This window comes from Cavia porcellus, unplaced genomic scaffold, assembly GCF_034190915.1.
Source record: "Cavia porcellus strain 051 isolate PalLab524CR breed Dunkin Hartley unplaced genomic scaffold, mCavPor4.1 scaffold_13, whole genome shotgun sequence".
NCBI classification, from domain to species: Eukaryota; Metazoa; Chordata; class Mammalia; order Rodentia; family Caviidae; genus Cavia; species Cavia porcellus.
Window position 1 is genome coordinate 39,804,517 of NW_026947496.1, and position 24,624 is coordinate 39,829,140.

At 42.1% G+C, this 24,624-nt stretch overlaps 1 protein-coding gene across 2 annotated transcripts in view; it reads right to left on the bottom strand.

Annotated features, from left to right (window-relative positions):
• The window catches only part of Adarb2 (adenosine deaminase RNA specific B2 (inactive)), a 521,674-nt gene that overhangs the window by 39,063 nt on the left and 457,987 nt on the right, over positions 1–24,624 (bottom strand). For both annotated transcript variants that reach the window (XM_063260141.1, XM_063260139.1), the window contains 3 exons: positions 18,685–18,853; positions 14,610–14,761; positions 2,068–2,236 (listed from right to left, as the gene is read on the bottom strand). In XM_063260141.1, coding sequence (XP_063116211.1) covers positions 2,068–2,236; positions 14,610–14,761; positions 18,685–18,853 — 490 coding nt within the window. The remainder of the gene's footprint in view (positions 1–2,067; positions 2,237–14,609; positions 14,762–18,684; positions 18,854–24,624) is intronic.

A 24,624-nucleotide genomic window follows, 5' to 3' on the forward strand; every position in this document is an offset into this window, starting at 1 on the left:
TTACTCCATGAATAGATGGAAGTATTACAAAGGAGGAATACATTTTCCTCTGAAAGATGAGCTATTTGACGACTACAGGCTATTCCCTTTGATACAGAAATCAGTGCTTTGATTTATTGTCATTAGGCCGTCTCCTTCCTCCGCTGAGCCAGGGGCAATCAAAGCAGGGGAAGCAAATAGCACTATTTTTCCTGTAGCCGTTCGGTAATTTCCCGTGAGAATCCTGAATCCCTGTTCTCAGGAGTTGATGTTTTATCCATCCTGTGGCCACAGAAGCCTCACAGAGGAGGATCCTGAGGCAGAGGTAGAGGGCAAAAGTCTGCACCTTGTCTTCTTCCTTGCTGGGACTTGGCCTGGTGGCTTCTGTCCTTGGCTCTACACTTCTCAGCATTGCCTGATGTTCCCACCTTTGATCTTAAATTGAAAATAGTCCTGTCATTCTTCAGACTTCATGCTCTGCTCTCCACAGTGAAAGGTAATGAACGGACCAGTTTCATGGGTTCTCCTAGGTAAACAGTCCCATTCAGTTGGTCCACAAATATTTACTGAGCGTGTAAGACATGTCCTGTACTGCATAGATCGTGGAGACAGAGTTTGTGTGCTGGGGAAGCCCTGGAATGGCTGCATTTCAGCTGCAGACTGTGGAGCTCGCTGTGCCCTCCACCCCTCAAGTGCTCAGATCCTGCAGTGGAGGCAGGGAGCTGAAGACCTCAGGGGTACAAGATGCTTCTTAACTCAGCACACATTTGCCTTGGTGGGTGATATGTTTGGCTTCCTCAGACTTCATTTGCCTTCTCTCCTCCCCAACAACCTCTGTCCCCTTTACATCCTGTGAGATCAACCTTTGCTTTGACTAGTTTCAGCCACCAACATATTCACAGAGAGGGTTTCAGGAACAGCCATTCTATAGGAATTTGATGGCATATACTTGTTTAGAAACCACATTAGTGTGGAATACTGTTTTCACTTGCGTTATAAACTATGGAATCTTACATCTGTCAAAGCTTCTAAGAGATCTGACTCACTCCTAAACCAAGATTTCTATGCCCACTTTATCATTCTTATTATTGGATGGCTTTGAAAAGCTTATGGCCTTTTTCAGCCAAACTCAGGCTTCCACATTCTACCCCTCAAAATGTGCTTTATAATTATCTTCCAAACTGAATTTATAGAAAGTTTCCAAAAGTGGGGACAACATTCTTGGGGTATCAGCATGGAGGACAGGGGGTGAAGGGAGCTGATTTAGGGCATCAGAATGAGGCAGAGGGATGCATGCTATTCTTGGGGACTCTCATTGACCAGCAGGAGCTCTGGGAAGGGGCTGGGATGCCCTTCGTGTAAGGTTTGTCTCCTCCAGCTCACCCAGGGACTGAAGCTTCCCCTCCTGAGACCAGCATATGGAGGCTTTTGAAAATTTCTTAAAGTTTCTTTTACAATAGCAAGGGAGAGATGTCATGGCCATCTAAAAGTCAGTGTCTTTCCTTGGGTGATTGTCAAGGTTTAGTGAAAGATGAGAGGCCTGGCAGGGAGGACCCCTTTGCCTCTCAGTTAATTCTGTGGCCAATCTGGACAATGATCAGGCCATTCAGGGACAGTGGATTCAAGTCATAGGTTTTATTTGTTTGAAGTGGCAACCTGAAATTGTTAGGTACTTTCTCTCTGCAGATATATATATATATATATATATATATATATATATATATATATATGGATCATGTTGGGGTCAAACCCAGGGCCTTTCTACAGAGCTATATCTCAAGCCTATTTTTGAAAAAAATTTTCAATTTTGAGAGGATCTCTCTCAGGTGCCCAGGCTGGATTTGAACTTGCAGTCCTTCTGCTCTTCCTTCCAAAGTGCTGTGATTATAGACTTGCAACACCACACCAACTGTCAGAGCACTTTTACTTCAAGCATGTGGACTGCCTGTTGGAGAGAGGTGTGATGCTTCATCACATAGGCACTTAACAACATATGCTGTGTTTCTTTGACCTCACTCTCGACTGGGATGTGAGTTGAATCGAGTCAGCTGGTGGGTTTTGGAAGAGGACAGCTAATTGGACTCTTACCTGGCAATCTTGTCTGTGCACGACATGGTGACCAGTTGCTCCCCCAGCAGGATGCCGTCCCATGTCTGGACTGTGCTGGGCCCCCGTACGGGGACCGTCCCTTCCCCAGACTCAATCTTGGTGCGCAGGTGCCCTCGGAATTTCCTGACGAGGTGTTTGCTGCTGTTCACTGGGAAGGAAGAGGTGGTGATGAGACATAGCAGGGGCACTAGTCCAGCGGCAGGAAGGGTTCATGGGTTTGAAAAGTGGGAAATGAGGAGGGAAAGGAGACTGAGATGTGGCAAAGTCTCCCCAGGGGGAAGGAGTAAATGCAGAGTGGGGGAATTTCCTTAACCTCAGCAGTGTCAGGGTTAAGAACTGAGCTCTACAGCAGTGCCACTCAGCCCGTGTCAGTCCCCTGTCCTGGGAAGGGCACGAGGTAATGTCTCAGAAAGTCAGTGTGCCAGACAGTTTCTGTCTCCACCACCCAACTCTGCCGCGGACCCGCGAAAGCACCCGGTGATGTGTTGATGAACTGGTCTGACTGTGTTCCTCCAGCCCTCAAGGTATGGATACACACTTCTACATGTAAATACATTATTTGACATGTTGTGAAATACAGTCTGCCTTCCATATTCATGAGTTCTGCACTTGTGGATTCAGCCAGTCGAGAATAAAAAATATTTAGAAAAAATTGCTTTTGCACTGAACATGTACACCCATTTTTATTATCATTTTTCTCTGAACAGTAAACACAGGTAGTTATTGAAAAAATAAGGTGAATGTTTAAATTAAATGAATTTATTATAGTAAAAAACACATCACCAAGAATGGTGGGACAAAGGTGTTGGAAGAGGGCAATATATAGAGTATTTTGAGAGGGATTAATTACAATTTGTCTTTTACTGTAATAAATTTTTAAAATTTAAATACCTCATATAACAGCTATTTACATAGTATTTACATCATATTAGGTATTATAAGTAATCTAGAGGTGATTTAGAACCTATGGGAATATGGGCATAAGTTATGTACAAATATTGTACCATTTTATACAAATGACTTGAGCATCTGTGGGCTTGGTATCCATAGAGGGTCCTGGAATCAAACCCTGGTGGGTACCGAAGGGTGACTGTATTATTCTTTTCACTTTTTCTGCATTTACAAATTGTAAAACCATTCATGTCTAGCTTTCAGGCCATGCAGAGAGAGGTGGTGGGTGGGATTTGGCCCTCACAGTAAGATAGATCTGAATCCTTGTTCTGTCATTTACTAGTATGTAAAGTTGGGAAAGTTACTTAAACTCACTGTGAAGTGGTTATTTGCTCTTAATCAAATAGTGACAGTAACAGTGCCTGCTTGCTAGGCCTTGAGAATTTGATATCACATGTGAAAGTGCTTGTATAGCTCGGAGCCTCTCAGATCGTCTTAAGTTCCTCTGATTACAGGCACTTTCTTCAGCCCAGAAATTATGAGATAAGGATATCTTTATTCATTCCTCAAGTGCACTGTGTCATCCCTTTCTTTCAAAGCACTGTACATACATATCCTCCCACATATGCCATACCTTGCACACGATGCTTACTAGAAGTACTATGAACAAGATGAAATTTGCATTTTTTGTTAAAATATTTCAATATCAATTTTGGATTATAATAGTTACCTGTTTTGCTTGCAAATATATATATATAAAAGCATAGTGATCTTATCATTTACACATATAAATATGAAATAGTAAACATTTTAAAAAAGGTTTTTAAGCTTTAGAAATTGTTGGTGTCTCTTCCTCATTTATTCTTGTTGAAATGCTCAATAGCAGACATTTGGATTTTATGGGAACCTTCTCCTACAGATAGCAGATAAACTTCTACTGTACTGTCTTACTGGTTCTAAGAGCTGGAGTATCTAAGGGCTGTATCCCTTTTGGGAAGAAAGATTGCCATACTCCTTGGAAAAAATAAACTTTTAGAAGGTTTAAGACAGATTTTTATACTATGTAACCAACCAAATACTTGATGAGATCCAACTTGGACTTGTCTGTGAGTCTTCTATGTGAGGGAGGGTCAAAGACAGAAAAGTAACCTGGACAGGGTATAAGAAACAAATACCCAGCCCTGTCATTCAAGGAGAAATGAGGATCTCTTTGTGGTAGCTTGAAGTGGTACTGTGTATCAGATAATGGACATAATGGTGATGACTGCCCAGATGTCCATGGTGTCAGTGTGAGCAGGATGGATGATGGTGCTGTTGCTCCTCAGGATAGTGATGATTATGATAATGGTGGCAATGATAATAGTGAGGATGGAGGTGACGGTGTGATGATGTGATGGCGATGATGGAGATGGCAATAGTAATGATGACGATAATAGTGATGATAATGGTTATGATGGCGGCAATGATAATGATAACACGATCATGTAAAGATGATAGTAGTGATGGTGCTAGTGGTGATCATAAGTTGAACACAAAATAGTTCCTATAATTGGAAAATGCTTGAGAAAACTTTGAGTTTAACCTGAAGTGTTACACTCTCCATTTGGGAGCTTTCTCACTAGGAACTCAGTGGCAGGCAGCACTGGAAACAGGGGCGCCCGCATGCCTCAGTTTCTACAGTGTTACCACAATGTTGAAAACTTTACCCTTCCTGTTGGGAGGCAGTTTCTCAGGGAACCTTCTATTTCTGTTTCTGTTAATTATTTCTATTTCTGTTAATTATAATGTCCTTATATTCTCCCAACACTTCAACTATTGGGTGATTTTCCAGGTCTCTAAAGTTGCCTATTATGCTGTAAAGCCTTTCTAAATTCTTACATCTGTTAAGGGAAAGACAGCAAGGAGATTTAGCTGGTATTAACTACTGGTTTCTAGGAGTTAAGGTTAGATTCATTTCGCCTCAAGAGCCAGGTGCATGAGACACTCTTGAGAGCGTGTATTTTTGGAGGAGTTAGATCTCAGGCTGCTTTCTCTAGCACACTCCCTGCTGAGCTGGAGCAGCCCCAGGCTGGCTCTGAGTGCTGGGAAACTCACAGAACTTCTTCCTGTGGCTCTGTCTCAGCTAATTGCAAGAGGCAGGAGGGAGCTGAAGATGCCACTTCAAGTAGAAAGAAATGTCAATCCAACCAGCAACTACAGGGAACTGAATCTGTAGTGTGCCCGAGACAGTGAACTGTGAAATGTTCAAATCCTGCCTGCCTTGTATGCATAAATACTCCCAAGTCCATCAGGACATTCTAGTCAACTCCTGTAATCCAAATCATCATCCATTATTGAGTCTTCATCATCGGTTCATCATATATTCATTATTAGTTCATCATATAGTTCATCATTATAGTGTTTATTAGCCTAAAACTCTTATGTTTTGGTGCACTGATGCTATGGTAAATTTGCATGATAATATGCTTTATGAAACTGTTCAAGTGAGTCTTTTATTTTTAGGGGAGAATCAAAAGGAGATAGCGATTAATGACAAATAAATCAATTCCCTAGGTAGCTAAAGATTTATGTGTAGGGACTCTGGAGAACATGGCGGACAGACAACAGCAACTACTGAACGCTCTCTAAAGGCTCGGCTCAGAGGCCAGGAATGATGCGGACTAAGGAGATACGAACCAGTAGAGATATGCTCTGCTGACTCAGGAACAAACTGGGCTGAGAGAATCCAACTTGGAATACAGTCCTGGCGCTAAAATAGGAACAGAAAAATCTCGGTGTGGAGGCTCGACTCCGCGCCATTGGAAACCGCGGTTTGGATTTCCCGCCGCGCGGCGGCCGGCTACCTCCACAGCGGCTCAGCAAGGAGAGACGCGACCGCCGAGCTCTGGGAACGGGCGTCTCCGAACGGAGTCCCCACGCCATCGGAAACCGCGGTTTGGATTTCCCGCCGCCAGGCGCCCGGCTACCTCCACAGCGGCTCAGCAAGGAGAGACGCGACCGCCGAGCTCGGGAACGGGAGTCTGGGAACGGAGTCGGAAACGCGACGGACAGGAAGGAAGGCTGACTGGTGGCGAGGTGAGCGAGGAACTGACTCCCTACCGCAGTCTGACTCCAGCGGAGGATTTTCTGGGCGCGGGCAGTCCTGTAAGAGCAGGGCGCGGTGGCAACTGCAGCCGCACGGTTCCCTCTCGGACGGGATTGGTGAAAGGTGCCTGGCCGGAGGGACGCTGCTCGCGGACCCCCTAGGCTGGCCTAACCCAGATCCCAGAGCCTGACGGTGGCCCGGAGGAGCGACCGACTTCCGCGTAGGCTGCCTCCTCCGCAACTCCCTGGGGCGCAGCGGTGGGCGGGAACAACTAGCCAGCGCAATTTGATCAGGCTGTAGCTGACAGGCAGGGAAGCCGGGCCTCCTGTGTAAGATTACATTTCATAAGGAAAAGAAAATATGGGGAAGGGAAGTAACAAAAAAGGCTCCTCGACCCCCAATCCTGAGAATCAGGCAAAAGTGGACACTGTACCAACATACATTAAGCGCCATTTAGAGAGCCTCATAGACCAATTCAGGAATGAAGTTATCAATGACCTGAAGCTAGAAGTATGCAGAATAGTTAGAGAAATGCTAAGCACCACCCAGGAAAAAGCAGATGGTGGAGTGGAAGAACAGAAAAAGAGGGGAGAATTGCTTGATGGAGAAAACAGAGAAAGCATTGAGTATGTGAAGCAGGTGCAAAGGGACTATCAAGAAATCAAGAAGTCTACCCAAGACTGGCATAACAGCTTGAAAGAAACTAAGGACAGACTATCTGAATTGGAGGGCAGACTTGAAACATGGGAGAATGAAATGAAAAACTTCTTAAAAATAACAAAGAAACACACAGCAATAATACAAAGACAAGAAGATGATAAGAGGAGCCATAACTTAAGGATTAAGAACATAAAAGAAGAAGTAGGGACACAAACAAGTGAACTACAAAAGCTACTCACAGAAATAATCCAGGAGAATTTTCCTAATTTAGCAAAAGGTAAAGATACTCAAATGTATGAGGCATACAGGACCCCAGCTACCTACAACCCTAACAGAGAAACACCCAGACATATAATAATAAAAATTCCAGAAATTCAATACAAGAACAGAATATTAAAAGCTGTAAGAGACAAGAAACAGATCACTTACAAGGGAAGACCCATCAAAATTACAGCAGATTTCTCTTCACAAACCATCAAATCACGAAGAGCATGGGGAGAAATAATTCAAGCTTTGAAAGATAATAATCTACAGCCAAGATTGAGATATCCTGCACAACTGTCCCTGGAAATTGATGGAAAAACGAGGTGCTTCCAAGATAAAGAGGAACTGGGGGAATTTGCAACCACCAATTCAACCCTACAGAAAGTATTGCAGGATATTCTAAAAAAAGAAAAATACAAAGAACCCAGAAATAGGGGCGGGGAGGCCACAACGAATAGAGCAGAGAACAAAACGAAGAAGACAAACTGACAGCTACTGACAGAAAAAGAGCTCAACAGAAATGAGACAGAGAAGATTGGATGATAGGAACAGCTTTTTTTGGAGAAAATGACATCTTAATAGGTAATGCTGATTTAGTACCATCTTGTTTTGAAGTCTCATCTAGCTTTTGTTCTTCTGTCTCCAATGGTCTAAACAGGTTGTATCTTATTGGATTTTGCTATGTACGATAGTATAAGAAAAAAACCTTTTAAAGACAAGGAGATTATACAGAGACCATTGTTCATTTTCTGTTAGTCGATTCTAAATACTCTATAATGCTGTCATTCTCTTAAATGGATTTACATTGTTTTGATATACTTAATGCTACAGTATATGAAGTTGTACTCAAGGACTTCAGGGAGGGAGTCAATATGGTAACCATTTTTGGGTCAGGATTAGCTGGTGGTGAAACACTATTCTGCTTAAATGGTTATGTTTTGATCTGCCCTGTTTCGCTGTTATGCCCTCTTTTTTTCTCAATCTCCACTCCATTATTTACTTTTTTATTTTTATCCATTTAATTACAGGGAAAAATATAGCAGGATATAATATAGTAACCCACTTTGACTTTCTATTATCTCGATTTGAAGCCCTGTATTACTCTCACCATCTTGTTTTTGACTGAGGTTCCTATATTCTGTTTTGCTGGATAGTATCAGGTTCGAAAGTTTAGGCATCAGCTGAGAAGATAATGAGATTCATTATAACGCCCATTCTCGTTGACTTTTATCTACTTTTGAAGACCTACAATATCTCCAATGTTTTGGTTTTGTCGGTTTTATTCTTTACGGTTTTGTTCAATTGTATTACAACTAATGATATAGGCAATTCTATTAGAAATAGCGGGAGGCATTATGGTAACCATTGTTGATCACCTTGTATTATGTTTTTATATTATCTATTATGTCCACCCTTTTGACTTGACCGATTCTGTTCTGTTATGTCACATTTGGTTTTACTCTCTTCCAAAAAAGCAACAAGAACTGTGGGAGCAATGAAACCCAAAATGTGTAATAGTCACTGTACAAAAGAGAGGAAAAGAAAGTGCTCTAAACTATATAACTGCATGTATATTTAAAAGTATAAGATAGAAAATGATATCACAGAGTTTTATTGGATCATTGAACAGAACTGTTTGCAGTATCATTGTTGGAATGTCCACTCTACAAGCTTTAATTTTGTGACTTGAACAATTATTTCTAAGATGGCAATATGTAATCCATTAACTAGTGATTTCCTACTGCGCATTTTTTTATTCTGTAAACCTGTATAACTTGTACCCCTTCACTGTTTTTTTTTCTTTCTTTTCTTTTCTCCTTAAATAAAAATAAAAAAAAAAAAGATTTATGTGTAGTTGCTACAATGATATAGGGGAGAGCGGGCGCCAAAACTAAAAGTAAACAAATCCCCACACAAAATTTAAAATCCACCACAATGATATGACAAGGGAAAAAATACTTTTAAACCCTAAATAAACTTTAAAATTTCAAAATCTCTTCAAAATGTGTAGCCTACCAGGCACATCTGTGAAGAAACCCACATTCATTACAATAGTAATATGTACAGTATTTATCATATAATCATGCTGGCAATCTTTGTTTTATTTGATGATAATGACAGTGATGATGTTGAAGTACGAGGCCATTAATATTGATTATCTTACAATTTATGAAAATGGTCATATATTGCATGTTTCTGTAATTTAATAGGAAATCTGAAGCTAGAAATTTAAAGAATACATTTTAGATTCCTTGACCTTACAGGGTTTTTGCTTGGCCTCCTAAACTGACAATTTATGTAATGAATGGAATCGGATTAGAATGAATGTATTAAGCACTTATTTATAGATAAATGTATAACAAGACTTTGCTATTTGTCATGGCATGGCACATGGAAGACAGATTGTATAATTTAGTCTGTTAAATTTTTGGACAATGGAAATAAGAGCTACATTTACCGGGTTATTTAAAAGCCACAATAAGAAGAATTTCAATAAGGTTGTTGACATCTTACATGTCGGATGACAGCCTGGGTTCCAGCTCAGGCCTCCAGAACTACTTAGGAAATAGTATGGTCCTTGTGGGTCTGGGGAAGCTTTCTCTCCTTGGCAGTAGCTGGTGCTTTTAAGCTGCTCAAGGACAGTTGTCAAAATTCCAACTCTGACCTAGAAACAGTGTCCTTTCATAGCTGAGTAAAGAAATGCCTTTTAGCCATTTGTGCCCCCTTGACTAACCTTGGCCCATGGAGGGAGGAAGTCACATGGTTTAGCATTTTGGAGCCGAGATGGACAGACGAGCTCTGGGCTGTGTGAAATGAAAGACCTCAGTCTGCAGAGGATGTCACGAAAGCAACCTTTCCTTCACAACGCATGCAATGCATAGGTAAAAGCCTTCTCACCTGCCCACTTGGTGACAGGTCAGTCCCTCCTGCCTGGCTCTGTCTGGCCTTATGCAAGTACTCTGCTGGATCACCCTCTCTTCAAAGACCCTCCACTAAGCCGGCAAAAAATAAATGCCCAATTTGGACAGGAGATAATTTAAGGGAATTCAAATCTAGTGACTTGAAATATGACTGATGCTCAGAAAACTGCAGATATGTGAGCTTCTCTCTACCCCTATGCAGCAGCATCTCAGACAAATAGCATATGGTAGAAACATGAATTTTTAAAAGTTTCTTAGGTGACCCTGAGAGATAAACCAGGTTTAGAAACAATCCAATCTAATTCCTAAACTTACAGGCAACATATTTCCCTAAGTATCATGAGCCAATTGGCACTGATACCATATCAAAGCCTCCATGAATGACTTGGATAAATGTTTTGGTAGAAAATAATGAAACTCAGAATTTAGACTTTTTCTAACAATAGCCAGTGAAGGTAAGTTGGACATGATGACCACATCAGTGTCCATGTCATCTCTTAATACTTAGAGCCCCTGACTCTGAGCCTCAGGGAGTCTAGCTGACTTCAATCCACAAGGGCTCAGGGAACTCATGAAGACTCAGCCTGGACAACAGCTGCTTGGCCAGAGAAGTCCCTGGTGGAAAGCAGTGACTCTAGAGCTGGTAGGGAGTTGGAAATATGTTCCTAGAAATTTCAAGTCAGGCTCTGTTCTTTTTTGGCCTCCTGATTATTTGGTATTTGAATGACTGAGATTTCTAGAAAATTTTCTTAGTATAGCCCATTTCCTGTTCATTCTTTGAAAGGAATAGGCACAGTCTAGGCCATGTGTTCAAGTTTCTAAACTTGAACATATATGAGTTGTGTTTATAGATTTTGAGGCACTGAGTGTGTGGATATATACTAATGCATGTGTGTGTGCATATGTGCTCATATACATAGATGTGTTTGTGCATGTATGTTTATGTGCATGTGAATGTATATTCATGAGATAGAAAGAAGGGGGAAGGGAGAAAGAGGGAGGAAGTGGGGGGGGGAGATACAGAGGGACAGAGAGAGACAGAGGGAGAGAGGATTCTAGCACAGTGGAAGGTTGATGGAGTTAAGTATGCTGTAGGCCCCAAGTGGAGTTCATAGTGGCTCATGCAGACAAATTGAGAGTCAGAAAAAAGAGCTGCAGTCTTAGCCAGGCACAGTGCTGGAGAGAATGAGAAGCCCAGGAATGTAGAGAACACGAGTCCAGTTTCCTTTAGTTTAGGATGAGCTCCATATATTCCCAGCGAAGATTTCAGTAGCAGGCACTGAGCAAATCTGTGCCCTGCAGTCTCTGCATTTGTGAGCATAATGATATGACAGTGACCTGTGGGGGACAGCTGGTCTAGGAAACATGGTCCCTGGGACTTCACTTAGGAGCATGGATTCTTGGTCTGGAGGTAACATGAGTCTGGGCCTTTTAAAGATTCAACATTCTGGGGTGCAGTGGGGGGTAGATGGTGTGGTTTGCAGAAGGCATGTGTAGCTCTTACTGGTATTTGTTTTTCTAGCAAGCCTTCCTGCAGGGGCTTGTCACCACAGCTGACCCTAGCAGGAGCTCATCAGATCAAAGACCTTGTCACTCACAATCCCTTATCAAGCAGTTCAGCCCTCCTTAAAAAATAGCAAGAAAGAACACTACTCTAGTAACAGAGTGCTTCCTGCTCTCTTTTTGCAAAGTGGAGCTTAGGGAATTTCTCTAAGTCTGAGATTGCAGGGTTTGCTCCTGAGAGTGTTTTCCTCTCTCAGAAGCTGTGAGGGATGCTGAGCAGTCTCTCTGAAGGCTCCTTCCAAGCAGAGACACCAGGCATCTGAATTACTTGTCCTCGCTGAGTGAATAGGGGGGAAGCAGAGTAGCTTTTGGCTGACTGAGTCCACTTTACAAGCTCACTGAGTGGTTGACTTTTCCCTGCTCCCCAGGTAGGAAGAGCTGGGGAGATATCAGTCCTAATTCAGAGGCATAACTCAGGGAACAGCATCTCCTTTTTTGCCTGACATATCTATTGCAAAATGGGAGGAAAATGCTTTATTTTTTCTCCTACCAGCACCTGCCTCTCCTTAAAAGCACCATGAAATAAAAGACATCTGTGCCTGGAAGTGAACCCCAGGGTGCCTGTGAGAATGTATCTGTTTGTTTTTCTAAACTGCCAACATTGCAAGTTAGAACTCAGAGAGCTGGTGAGGCCACAGTTGGTGCTTGATGTACAGAGACGAGGGAAGCTTGATGGACCGAAACTATCCCCAGGGGAGACCAGGAAGTCTAAGCCACGGCCAAGCTTCTTGCTGTCCTCACTCAGCCCTTTCCTGACTCCTGCTGGGGACACATGGGCCAAGGAGGAAGCTGGATAAAGTAGGTCTAGTCCTAAATGTCTCAGAAGACTTTTCTTTCCACAGTGTGAGGGTCCCTTGGCTGAGCTTCAAGATACCAAACCTTCCAAGAAAAGACAGAGAGCTAATTCCTAGTAGCTGTCTATTAGTAAATGGATCAGATTTCACCATTACATAAGGAAAGATTGTATCATATAGCTCCAGGCTGATGTTTCCATGGAAAATGCATCAGTGCTGTTTTGATTTTCTTTCTAGTAGTAAATGGATAGCCTCTGTGGTTTCACCAAGGCCTGCATAGGGATTATGTGCTTCTCATATTGCCCAGGCCACCCTTTCACTATCCTGAGGACAGTTTAGTTAATTAATTCCTGTTATGGTTTGTGTCTGGATGTCCCCCTAAAGCCTCATGCAGTCATAGGACTTTTTCAGACGTGACTGCATCTAGAGTGTGTAATGCTGGGATTAAAAGTGTGTGATGACTAATCAGACCACTGAATGGGTCTGGTGCTGCCCTAATCCCAGCAATCTAGATAAAGTTTAAGGGGTGGAGAGATGCTGTTAAGCCCCCTTGGTGCTTTGCTATCTTCTGGCCTCCATGAACTGGTTCCTCTCTTGTTTCTTTTGCTATCTTGTGGGTGCTGTGGACTGTTCTCCTTTGTGGTGCTCCCCTGCCAAACCACCCAGCCTTGAAGCCAGTCTATTACGGAGTGAGACGTTTACAAATTGTCAGTCAAATAAACCTTTTCTCCTTTAACTTTGGGTGTTGGGTAGTTTGTCTCAGCAACAAGAGAAAAGATACTAAGACAGTTCTCTTTTCTAAATTCTTATTTTGACTTGATTTTCCAGTTTGCTTTTCAAGCGATGTAAAAAGATTTCCCTTATAGAGATAGAAACTCTGTGTGTGAAAGGAGAAGGAATTTCTCTGGTCCAGCAACCAATTTCAGGGTCAGCGCAATAGGGTTAAGAACACTATTATACCCTCCCTGTATCTTCTTTATTTTTGATGGAAGTATTCATGAGAAGCCTGGAACACAATGCATTCGATAGATATTCCTTTTTCCTGACTTTCATCATTCATACACAAATGTAGTTTTCCACATGAGGAGTCAGAGGTCAAACCAACCCTTTAAATAACTGTACATAGTCCATTGCTTTTCTACTGGAGATTTCATGAGCATAAAATGAACTTTTCAATGTTTTACTACCTTTATTAGGACCACATACTTATTGTATTTTTTGGTGAAATATTTTTTATATAGTTTTTTAACTGGAACCAAAACCACAAAATTTGACTGTGACTATGTCTAGGTAGTAGAAATACATAAACATTGATACGTTGGTTCATGAACTTAATTCTTCCCACAATTCTGGTTGAAAACTGAATTGGATAAGAACCAAAACAAATTCAATGGTTAGATTCAATGCTGACCTGATGGGGAAATTTCATTTGGTTCTCATCGAATTAAGGTTGCAATCAGGATCATGGAAAGAATTAAGTTTGTGAGCTGAGGTACCACTGTACATATATTTACTTTCATTGCCTTTGTAGGAATATTTTCCTAGGGTCTTTCTAGAATGAGTTTGGGAGAGAGTATGAGTGAATGTGTGTGTGTGGTATATAAATGCATACATGCACACATATAAGTGCAAAACATATGCAAGTAGCACCAATAATAGAATTCCATAACAAGGTTTAAAGAAAGGAGTGAAGCCATGCCTTTGACTCTTGTCATGGAGACACTGTTATCATCGACATCAAAGTGTGGCCTTCTGGTCTGTAACTCTGGAACACAGTGTGGCCACTCTGCTGATGGGGATGACTGGGTGGGGTGGCGGGGCATCTTGGTGCTTTCTCTTGGATTCTACTAAGTGACATAAGTAGAGCAGGTCCTGCTCAAGTGTTCAGTAATGGACAGCATTTTTGCTGGTCATTTGTCAAAGCTGAATTTGTTACAAAAGCTGAGCTTTATTCTCCCCAAAGTTGCAGATAAAGACAAACAGAGCCAGTTTGAAGTTGCTAGCACTCCATGTAATTCTCATTTGCCATATTCATTCCATTTTCCAGCCTGGGATGGAGGGACTATCTGACCTATTAAAATGAAGCAGAGGATTATGGCAATTAAGTAGCTAATTTTAGACCTCAAACTACTTTTCTACCAATGATCTGGGCACTGCGGACTATGATTTTGGAGCTATGATTATCTAGTTAATTGTGATATACTTCTAGCATCTTAGAGCCATAGCCACCTGCAAACAAGTCTTCCGGGCCAAGGTAGCCCAGAATGGGATCTAGAGGGATAAAGGGGAGCTTGGCATTGTTTGTTAATTACAAAAGAAAAAAAAAAAAGTGCTGTTTCTTACAGTCCGTGGTGATCTCGTACGGGGAGTTGAGTCTTGCGTCTCCACAGGGTGATGTGCTTACATAGAGATGGAAGAGGATGTTTTCTCGAAGTCTGTAGCCTCCTTCCTTTAAACGTACAAATATTGATCGCTCTGAGTCTTCTCGTCGCTTGCTAGGGTCATAAAGAGGATCTGGGTCATTTATTACAAACTCAGCCAGAAGGATTTCAACCAGGTGAATGTGTTTGTCTTGCTTTGTGGAATTATTTCCCAATTTTCCCCTTCTTTACAGTCTGTTCTGGGTTTGCCCCTTCATGAATGCTTCAGCAATGGGCTGCAATGAAATCCATGAAAGCAAACACACACGGCAGAAATCCTGCACTGTTCACTCTACCCTCACATTTACATTTCAAGCTTATCTTTTACAGAGCCTGTAGCTACAATTTACAAAGCTGTAATCCTGTGGATTTGCAAACACTCCGCATGGCAGTATATTTCAGTGGACTATTGATGTGACACAGTGTTGGCTACCAATGTGTTTATGTGCATCAGCAAGAGAAAAGGGGTCTTAACAGGGTGGCTGGATCCAGGTGTAGTGGCACATTCCTGTGGTTCCAGCACTCTGGGAAGCTTAGGTCAGAGGATTGCAACTTTGACCCCTTCTCAAAAAAAAAAAAAAAAAAAAAGCACAGGTGGGTGGTTAGGTGCATGCGGGAGGGAATCGCTCAGCTTGGTCACCTGCGTGGGTAGGTGGGTGTAGCAACCCTTATCTAGGATAGATCAAGAAGAAATCAAGTCTCCTTCAAAGCTTGCAGGATCTGTGCCTTTTGCTTCTAAAAATCCCCCTCTGCAGCCTCCTAAACTCAGACTTGAGAGCCCCGGCTTGGACAAGGAGGGGAAATGCTGCAGGGGTATGGAAGGGTGCTACAGGGGTATCTGTGGCTCTTGATCCTTTCCCAGAGTTGGCGTGCCCTGGTTTCCCGCAGTCTGCTTTCTGTCACCCTCGCTGTTTTCACTCATTCTGCCCCATTGCTGATGGACTCTGTTTCACTGACCCTGAGACCTCACAGTCAGCGGAACACACATTTTTCTCCCCGGGAAACCCTGAGGTTGACAACCAGTCTTCTTGCTTTTGAGCCTTTGCTTTTTGGGTGCCATCCACCCTCTGTCTGCCCAAGGAATGCCCTGGAAGACTGTGGAGACTCCCAGGAGCTAACTGGCATTCTGTTGCAGAGGGTAGTAACCTGTGCCCCTGTGTGGGGCGGGGATCAGGGTGCAGTTGTCTTTGAACACCTCCCTCCCCCAAGCTGGCAGCACAGAACCCAGCACACAGCCAGCTCTTGATAAATGCTTGCTCAGTTGCCTCTGTAACACAAGCAGGATGTAGGAGTGCTTGGAAATATTTCCAATGGAGCGGCTGGACATTCAGGAGAAATCTTTCTTCTCTCATTTGGTGAGATTTCTAAGTCTGGCCGACCTCTGGGCAGGCCTCGTGAATGAATGCGGCAATATCTCAGGCTGCTATTCACTGCTCAAAGCTCAGATAAAAATTAATTGAGTGTATTAAGGTATTGCTTTTATTCGAGTCTGTTTGCCATTTACTTGGGCTTTTCTTCCTTTGTGTGACTCCTGCATATCTAATGGGCATGAACGAGCCATTCACTAAAAGCCCCCTGAGATCCTGTTATTAGTGGATTTGAGGGCACTGCTGCACAGGGCAGCTATACAAGGCAGGAAGGGACATTCTGATGAAGATACAGGAATCAAACCATTGTGACTAAATAGCTCAGCCTAAGAATGCATTAGAGGTGTCATATGCTCAAGTCTGCCCGCATTTCTGTTTCTGTTTAAGGTGTCTTAGAAAGAGATACCAGCCCAGGAGGCAGTCTGCTTTCATGGTAAGGACAAGCTGCCATGGATGCTGGCAATTTCAACACTGGAGCTCATGACTTAGGGTCTGATTGGCTTCTTTAGTGTAGAGAATCCTTATCAAGATGTCCTTGGAGATGGAGCCCAGAAACAGGTCCCATCTCAAAATCTATTAATAGCCTTTTGGGGGCACATTTCCTGAGAACTAGGTCTAGAAAACGGAACATATTGAGAATGTGAGCAGGGAGGATGGACTTACCCAGGAGGACTAGAAAGTATGGTGTACAATTATGTTGTATGCAATATGATTGAAAAATATGGTAAATATTTAATTTTTTTTAAAAAAACATAATGCAATAAAGGACACATTGTCATTAATCTCCCCCAAAATACTTCTCATTCTGAACATACTTATCCCATTGTTCTTGCCACTTTATGATGTAGTTCTGGAAATCTTCTTTCATGACTGTCACTAGTTGTGTTGTCATAGCTGCCTGGATGTCCTGAATCAATTTAAAATGTTTACCTTTCATGACCACTTTGACTTTGGGGAAGAGCTGGAAGCGACCTGCTTCCAGATGTGATACAAAGGTAAATCAGTACACACCATAATGTTTTACAAGCCTACCTTTCAATTAGATGACATTCAACAGCAGCATTTGCCGTGTGTGTGTGTGCATGTGTGTGTGCGTGTGTGTGTGTGTGTGTGTGTATATGTAAAACCACACCTCATAAAGACACTCATGAAAAGTGACTTCCAGAATTGCTTCAGAAAAGGACAAGAAAAATGAGATAACTATGTTAGAATCAAGAGGGAGTGTTTTGCAGGGGGATTAATGGCAATGTGTCTTTTACTGAAATACATATAAAAAATGTAAATATGAGGGGCTGGGGATTTAGCTCAGCGGCATAAGTGCCTGCCTTGCAAGCAGGCAGCCATGAGTTCGATCCCCGGTACTGATAAAAACGAAAAAGACAAAAAAAAAAAAAAAGATAAAAAAATGTAAATATGCACTGTGTATTGCAATCACACTTCTTAGTGAGAGATGCTTCCATGAGACTTGTTCAGGAGAAATAGCCTGTCTCCTCAGGGACAAGGCCTGGGGACAGGAAATATAATGGTAGCCCATCTCTGAGCCTTTAAGAGATGGTATTGGCAAGTCTTGTGAAAATTCTGAGCTCTCATAAGGTTTGCTTGACTGAGAAATCCTTAAAACAAGGCTGACAAGGGAGGAAGGAGGTACTTCTGCACAAATATTGCACCATGGATACTGCTTGAAATGGAGACAGTTTTGTCAAAATTTAGCACAGATGTCAACTTCAATGTGGCACCTTTCCATGGCTTGAAGTTTACACAGAATAGGGAGCAGGTATATTGATCCATGCCACGTCACACGTTCAGTTCAATCAGTGCAGTTATGGCATTCAGAGAGAGCAATGACTTTCATTCCCAAGAGACAAGGAATTCATTCTTCTATTTCTGTGTCTCTCTGTTTTCTTTTCGCCATACTTACCTCCTCTATTCCTCTCTTTCTTTTCCTTTCTTCTTACCTGCCTACCTACACATGGCTAGTTCTAGGTGTAATAACTAGGGACTGGTGATGGGAAGAGAAATGCCTTCATTGAAACTTACAGTTTAAAGAGACAAAGTTGAGGCCAGATCTGTGTTGCTGTTCCTTTTGAGGAATACCTCTGTACTCCATTAGCTGATCTTAGAGCTGGATCCTATCTTTGTCCCATTAATATTTGGACTTAGAGTATACAAAGTCAAGGAACAGCTGTCTAGTGATTTGCTTGACTCTAGATGCATCTGAGCCTCAGTAAGGAAATTTTGACTTGTGAGATGCTATAGCTATTTGTCAATGTTTTAATAGGAAAAAAATCAAATGAACTGTGACAGGATGTTTCCCCATGTGCATTCCTGTATATGGGCACCTGTGTGGAGGTATGTGTGTATGTAACTCACAGGCTAACAGGGTATGTCTTGGTGAGAAGTGTGGGATAATGAGGAAGACTCCTGATGTTTAACATTGTATTGGCCTGTGTGGTATGTGAAAGATATCTCAAGTCTGGATAAAGACGGATGCTTCATGGCGGGTAACTGCTCACCCTCTGTAGGAAACTGGCCACGATAAAGGCATTGATGTGTCTGGACTGGTTGTGTCCCCCTTCTGCTCCCTGGCTGTTCTCCAGTGGAGGTCTGTCTAGCAAGGATGGGCCCCTTTACCTCAGATGCAGCTCCAGCTGTGCATAGAGGAAGTGGAGAAATGCCCGCCGGGCCACGATTTCTGCGTGGCAGTCGTTGACCACCAACCCCTGGTCACTGATGTGTTCGCCGCTGATGCACTTGGTCCCGGAGGACAGGACGATGACCTGTGCTTGCCTGGTGTCCAAGCCTGAGGGACAGAGAGTGGTAAGAACAGCTCGAACTTCATGAACTCCCATTCTTTCACTGAGAGACCTACCACAGGTAACCTTGAGGACTCCCCACAAGTTTCCCAGGTGGACATGCATGACATAGTGTTGTATGTCTCAGGGTTTGTGTGAATGATAGAAGGTGCCTCCTGCAGGACCTTGCCTTACTCATGGACTGCTTTATGCTGTGTTCCAAAGACAGCTGGGGGGTAGAACTCTGAGATCTCTGCTGACTTCTCAGGACCCAAGTCAGCATGGCCACCCTTGAGTAGCTCAACTGAGGTGCTGATTATTTATTTATCTGATGGGAAATAGGGAGTCAATATGTCCTCACTTTCGAATAGGAGAGTCTTGGGAAATGATAGGCATAATAGAAACAGGTTGGTGATCTGCCACCAAGGAAGGGACTCAGAGCCACAGCCAAACCTGACTGGAAGAAGGAGGGATCTGGGTAGCTACAGGGTTTCCTTCTGAGACCCTAAAGGGGAAGAGAAGAGGCTCCTAGTCACATGTGCCCTAACTACCTAAAGACTTTCACCTGCTCCTTCCTCCAAATTCACAATTGAGTCTCTATTGAGATCTTTGCTGATGGTGCTGCGAACAGGAGAAGGTAAAGGGAATCAATAGAGAGCTCCTAAGATGAGGCTCTGTCCCACAGTCAGAGGCATAGCCCAGGGCATGGGGGAGACAGCTGCACCCCTGATCACCTGCCTCACCTCCTCACAGGAGAGTGTAGCTGCTCCCTGGAACTTGGGAACAGGTGAGTGGCTGAATCCAGGAGAGTCTCCCAGATCCCGCTTTTGTTCTGTAGAGTACACTCCTACCCTGTGGAGTCACCTGTCTTTCTGATTCTCTCGCCCTAATGGTGTGTGTGTGTGTGTGTGTGTGTGTGTGTGTGTGTGTGTGTTTGTGTATGTGTGTGCCTGCATGTGTGTGGGTTGCCTCGCAGCTCCAGCAGTTCTCTAAATCTGTAGAACATGAGGCTCAGTGGGTTGGAACACCTGAGAGCATTTGGTAACATAACATGTCTCAGGAGGCTTAGGTGCCTTGGGAGCACTACTGAATGAGGAAATGGCCATGGGGGGGGGGAATGCTCAGGCTGAAGAGGGGTGAAAATATATTGAGGTGTTATCTTCAGACATGCCTCTTTCCAGAGTCACATTTCACAAGCTGATTCTGGGGCCAGTGGAGGGGTGTCTATCATTGTACTTCTCCATGCAGATCCCTTTATGGCAGGTGTCTCATCAGCAGTGAGTGACCAGAGCAGTGTCTCCCTCATTTTTTGAGAGACGCAGCCCATTACCAACTTTGCAAGATAAGAGAGCAGAGAGGGGGAAGAGGGAATGATAAATAGCTGTGAGTTGGACCAGAGGGGAGAACAAGGAATGGAAGGAAGGGGAGGATGAAAGCAGACATTTATGCATTTGGTGGCAGTTGAGGACCTTAAACTTATGTGAATTAAGTGGGATTCCCCAGCGTTAGCCATGTTGCCTTCTATCCTGCTTCTGGAGAGTCCAAGCTGCCAGGATACTGTCTGTCCTGTCTTCTCACTTCCCTAGCAAAGCTGTCCCTGCACAGCTGCCACAAACCACTCACTTCCACCGTCCTCCTCCCCCCGCTTCTCCTGCTGATCATGATTTCTTGTCCTGGTCATACTTTCCCTGTACTCTCCTCCTTCCAATTGCAGGATTTAAGTTCTTGGTGATCTTGGGAAACAACTGGATGACTGGGTGTGTTTAGTTACCAGGTCAGGGCTAATACAACTTTGATAGAAGCATAATGAGAATACAACCAATCCTTTGTGTTTTCTTCCCAGGAAGACATCGAAACAAATGTGACTGCTGCCCCATCCTTAGTCACCAACTTCTGCCCATTCCTATGGCTTGGCTATTCACTGAGAGGGCTGCCCCCTAGCTGGGGGTTTCCAAAGGTGGGGGTGACAATCGTTTGTTAGTGATAAGGCTACAGGGAGGAGGGCAAGTCAGTTGCCCATTCACTTTTCTGAATATTCTGGAGCTATTTTTTTTAACTGAAACATGAATGTTGAAAACACTTAAAGAGGAAACTACCCAATGGATAAAACATTTTGCAGATTCCAGTTCCATTAAGCAGGTATTTAGAGTAATGGAAACATTTTAAATAATTCTTTAAATGTTTTGGTATTCAGGTAGCTAGTGTACACACGGTCTAAGTTAGGAGCAAACTTTTTGAGAATAGGTTCTGTTGCTTTTGAGGCCCAGTTCTGATTCTCCTCTTTTAATTCCATGGAAATTAGAGCTATAGAAAAATAGATCTGCTTCCTCTTCCACCCCTCATTAATTCTCAACTCTGCTTGACTCCAGACTGTGCCATATTCAGTACAATTATGTGGCTCAAGAAATGCATTATTTGCTTATTCGCTTCTCATTAATCCCACCTCCTCTGTGCCAGCACCATGCTAAGTAACAGGAGACAAGCTATTTGAGACACAGTCCTATGTTTTAGCATACATTGTAGGGAGATGATGTAGAGACAGAAATGTCTGTAAAATAAGATATTGTATGATATCACATAACTGCTGCACAGAATGTCAGAATGACATAGAAACCGAGAGAGAGAGAGAGAGAGAGAGAGAGAGAGAGAGAGAGAGAGAGAAAGAGACAGAGAGAGAGAGAAAGAGAGAGAAAGAGACATACACAGAGAGAGAGACATACAGAGAGAGAGAGACAGAGAGACAGAGAGAGACAGAGAGAGAGAGACAGAGAGAGAAAGAGAGGAGAGAGAGAGAAAGAGACATACACAGAGAGAGAGAGAGAGACATACAGAGAGAAAGAGAGAGAGACAGAGAGACAGAGAGAGAGAGAGAGAGAGAGAGAGAGAGAGAGAGAGAGAAGCTATTTCAGGCAGAGTGAACACAATGGCCCAGTGGTCAAAGATGTGGATGGGAAAATGCATAGGCCTGTTTTGTTTTGGGGGGACAATGAAGCTCTTTTGGTAACAGTAGGAGATTTTTTAAAATAGAAAAATGGTGGATGTTAGGCTTAAAAGGCAGGTGGAAATTGATTACAGAGGGTTTGAATGCCACCCTGAAGATATTAAATCTTATGCAAAAGACAGTGGGGTGTTGCTGAAGAATTTTTATGCATAGTAACATTGCCTATAAGTGAGTGCAGTGTAGAGGGACTGGATGGGTGGAGACAGGATAGCAGTTGGGAAGTGCTGAAACCATTTAGAGTCTGGACATTGTATAATGAGTGAGGACTTGGGAAATCCCAGCAGGAATGGACAAATTGGGGGGTTGCTCAGAGAGAAGGTATGAGGAGTGAATAAATTGAATTGGGAAATTAGAGGATGAGGTACAGGAAGAAGTAAAAGCATACTGATGATTAAAACTAGAAATATTTTTATGAAGAATGGCCAAATTCAAGGCTGACTGTCTTATTCTGGGGAAGAGAAGAGGACAGATGTATCATTAACTTTCCCCTCAGAATCCACGAAGGGTGATTTGTTAGCATTATTAACTTTATAAGTTGGAAAATAGAGTTCAGTAGTAATTGAAAAATACAAATGAAAAAAATATTAGGAAGAGAGACTTCATTAATTAGAAGTAAGGTAGGCTTTTTCCCCTGAACTTTTCTGTCCTATGATTCTAGTGTGAAAATACAAATTATGATGGTGGAGTCAGTGGTGACTATACTTACCATACTTCCAGATAAATATCCCTCTTCTTGAACTGAAGTAAAAACAAGTCTTCTGATTTTGGGAATGTTAATCTTCATCTCTGAATTAATGGCATTTAGGATATTAACCTTGCTGCTTCTCAGAAGTTCATCACATTCCTCTTTCCACAGTTGGGCTCCCAACGGGAGACCTTTGATTTCTTGGGTGAGGTGAATGGCAATTGCAAGGAATTAAAAACATAATGTACCTCTAATGCTCATGGATTCTGTGATTAATACTTTGTACAGATAATGTATTATAGGTGATGGCCTATATGTTATAGGCTACCTGGGAATAGAGGAAATGTGTGAGATTCTTGGCCAATGATTATTGAAAGAGTCAGAAAAGCAGGAGAAGTTGGGTAAGGAAGAGCTTTTGTTGAAGTCTAGACAAAGGCTTATCTGAAGAAAAGTATGGATTATAAAGTTATGTAGTTATTTTTTCTTGAGGCAAGAGTGCCAAGGTTCTGTTCTTGATGTGAATTAGTCAACAGCAATGCATACTTCTAAGTGTGCTGGCTTCTGTTCCCAGCCAGCACATGGAGCAGCCAGGAAGGGATATGAATTTGGCTCCAACAGTGTCTACATCAGTGCATTTATGTCCTTCAGATGACCTCACTGAAACATATGAAATGAAGATTTGTGTAAAAGCATCACTCAATATGTAGTACTTACTGGTCATCTCTTTTCTCATAAAATGGTATGAAAGTAAGACTTAAATCCTATAGGATAGTATGCAAAATGGTGATAGAAAACATAATCATACTGATTTCTGTGAAACACACAGAAAAGAGTAATTGAAGAGTTCCTTCCCTATCAGAGCACACTTAACCTTTAAGTGGAAGATCATTTGAAGGCTATTTCTAGTGTTCTCAAGCAATAAAAGTAAGGAAAATCTTCAAATTATTGTTATGGAGTGCCCATATTCCTGATATATCTACCTGGCTGAGAACACAAAACAAAGAAACATCTAGAAGGCTCTCATTCTAAATAAAATACTCTCCATTAAGAAGGATAGAAAAATTATAATGTAACACATTACTATGGAGTAGAATATTCAAGAATCAATTTCACACTGTTTCTAGTAGTGTGAAAATATTAAATATTTAAAAATGAAACACAATATGAAAATACAATCATAATTGCAGACTCTAAAAAGAAATACAACAAAATCCAATCCTGATCTTGGATAAAAATTCAATAAAGTAGAATAAAGGAATTTTTGCAACATGATTTTATACACATGCACACGTATACCCCCAGTATTATATCTGATGGGAAACACTGGAGAAATTTCTACTCAAGAAAATGCCAAGAATCTTCACTATATAACTTTGTTATTTAACATCTGCTGAAGCTGTTAACCCACATAAGAGAAAGAAATTAGAGGTATAGTAATTGGAAAGGAGCTGGTAACGTAAACACTGTCTGAACATGTTATGATTGTAGGTGTGGAAACCTCATGAGAATCCTACTGAAATACTGCTAGAAACAGTAAGGTAGTAATAGAGAATAAAGTTAATATACAGAAATCAATAGTTTTCATATATACACACAACAACTATAGAGAAACCATATAGGAAACCCAACTCCATTTATAATAGGAACAAACAAGGTAAAAGGAATAAGTTTAACAAGCAGTGAACAAAAACAACTATGGAGCCCTACTGAAGAACACCAACAATATTTGAACAAAGAAAAGAGATGGTACATTTTTGGATAAGGAGATTTAACACTGTGAATTCTCTCCAATAACTATTGATTCCAATAAAAAACAACAATAGTGCTTTGTTTTGGACCAAGACATATAGATCAGAAGTGTAGTTTTGATATTTAATTTTTAACCAGAAAAGATGATTCCTAAGCAAAACTCTAAGAATTTTGAAAAAGAAGACTAATTCTGGGAGCCTAACTCTAAAAGATACCAGTAGGTTACAAAGACTCAATAACAAATCATCCTGGTACTGATGCATGGAATGAGACAAGTGGAAAGAAATAGGGAGCCCATAATCAACCCAAATACATGCAGGAATTTTCTCTCAGATCACTGGGGC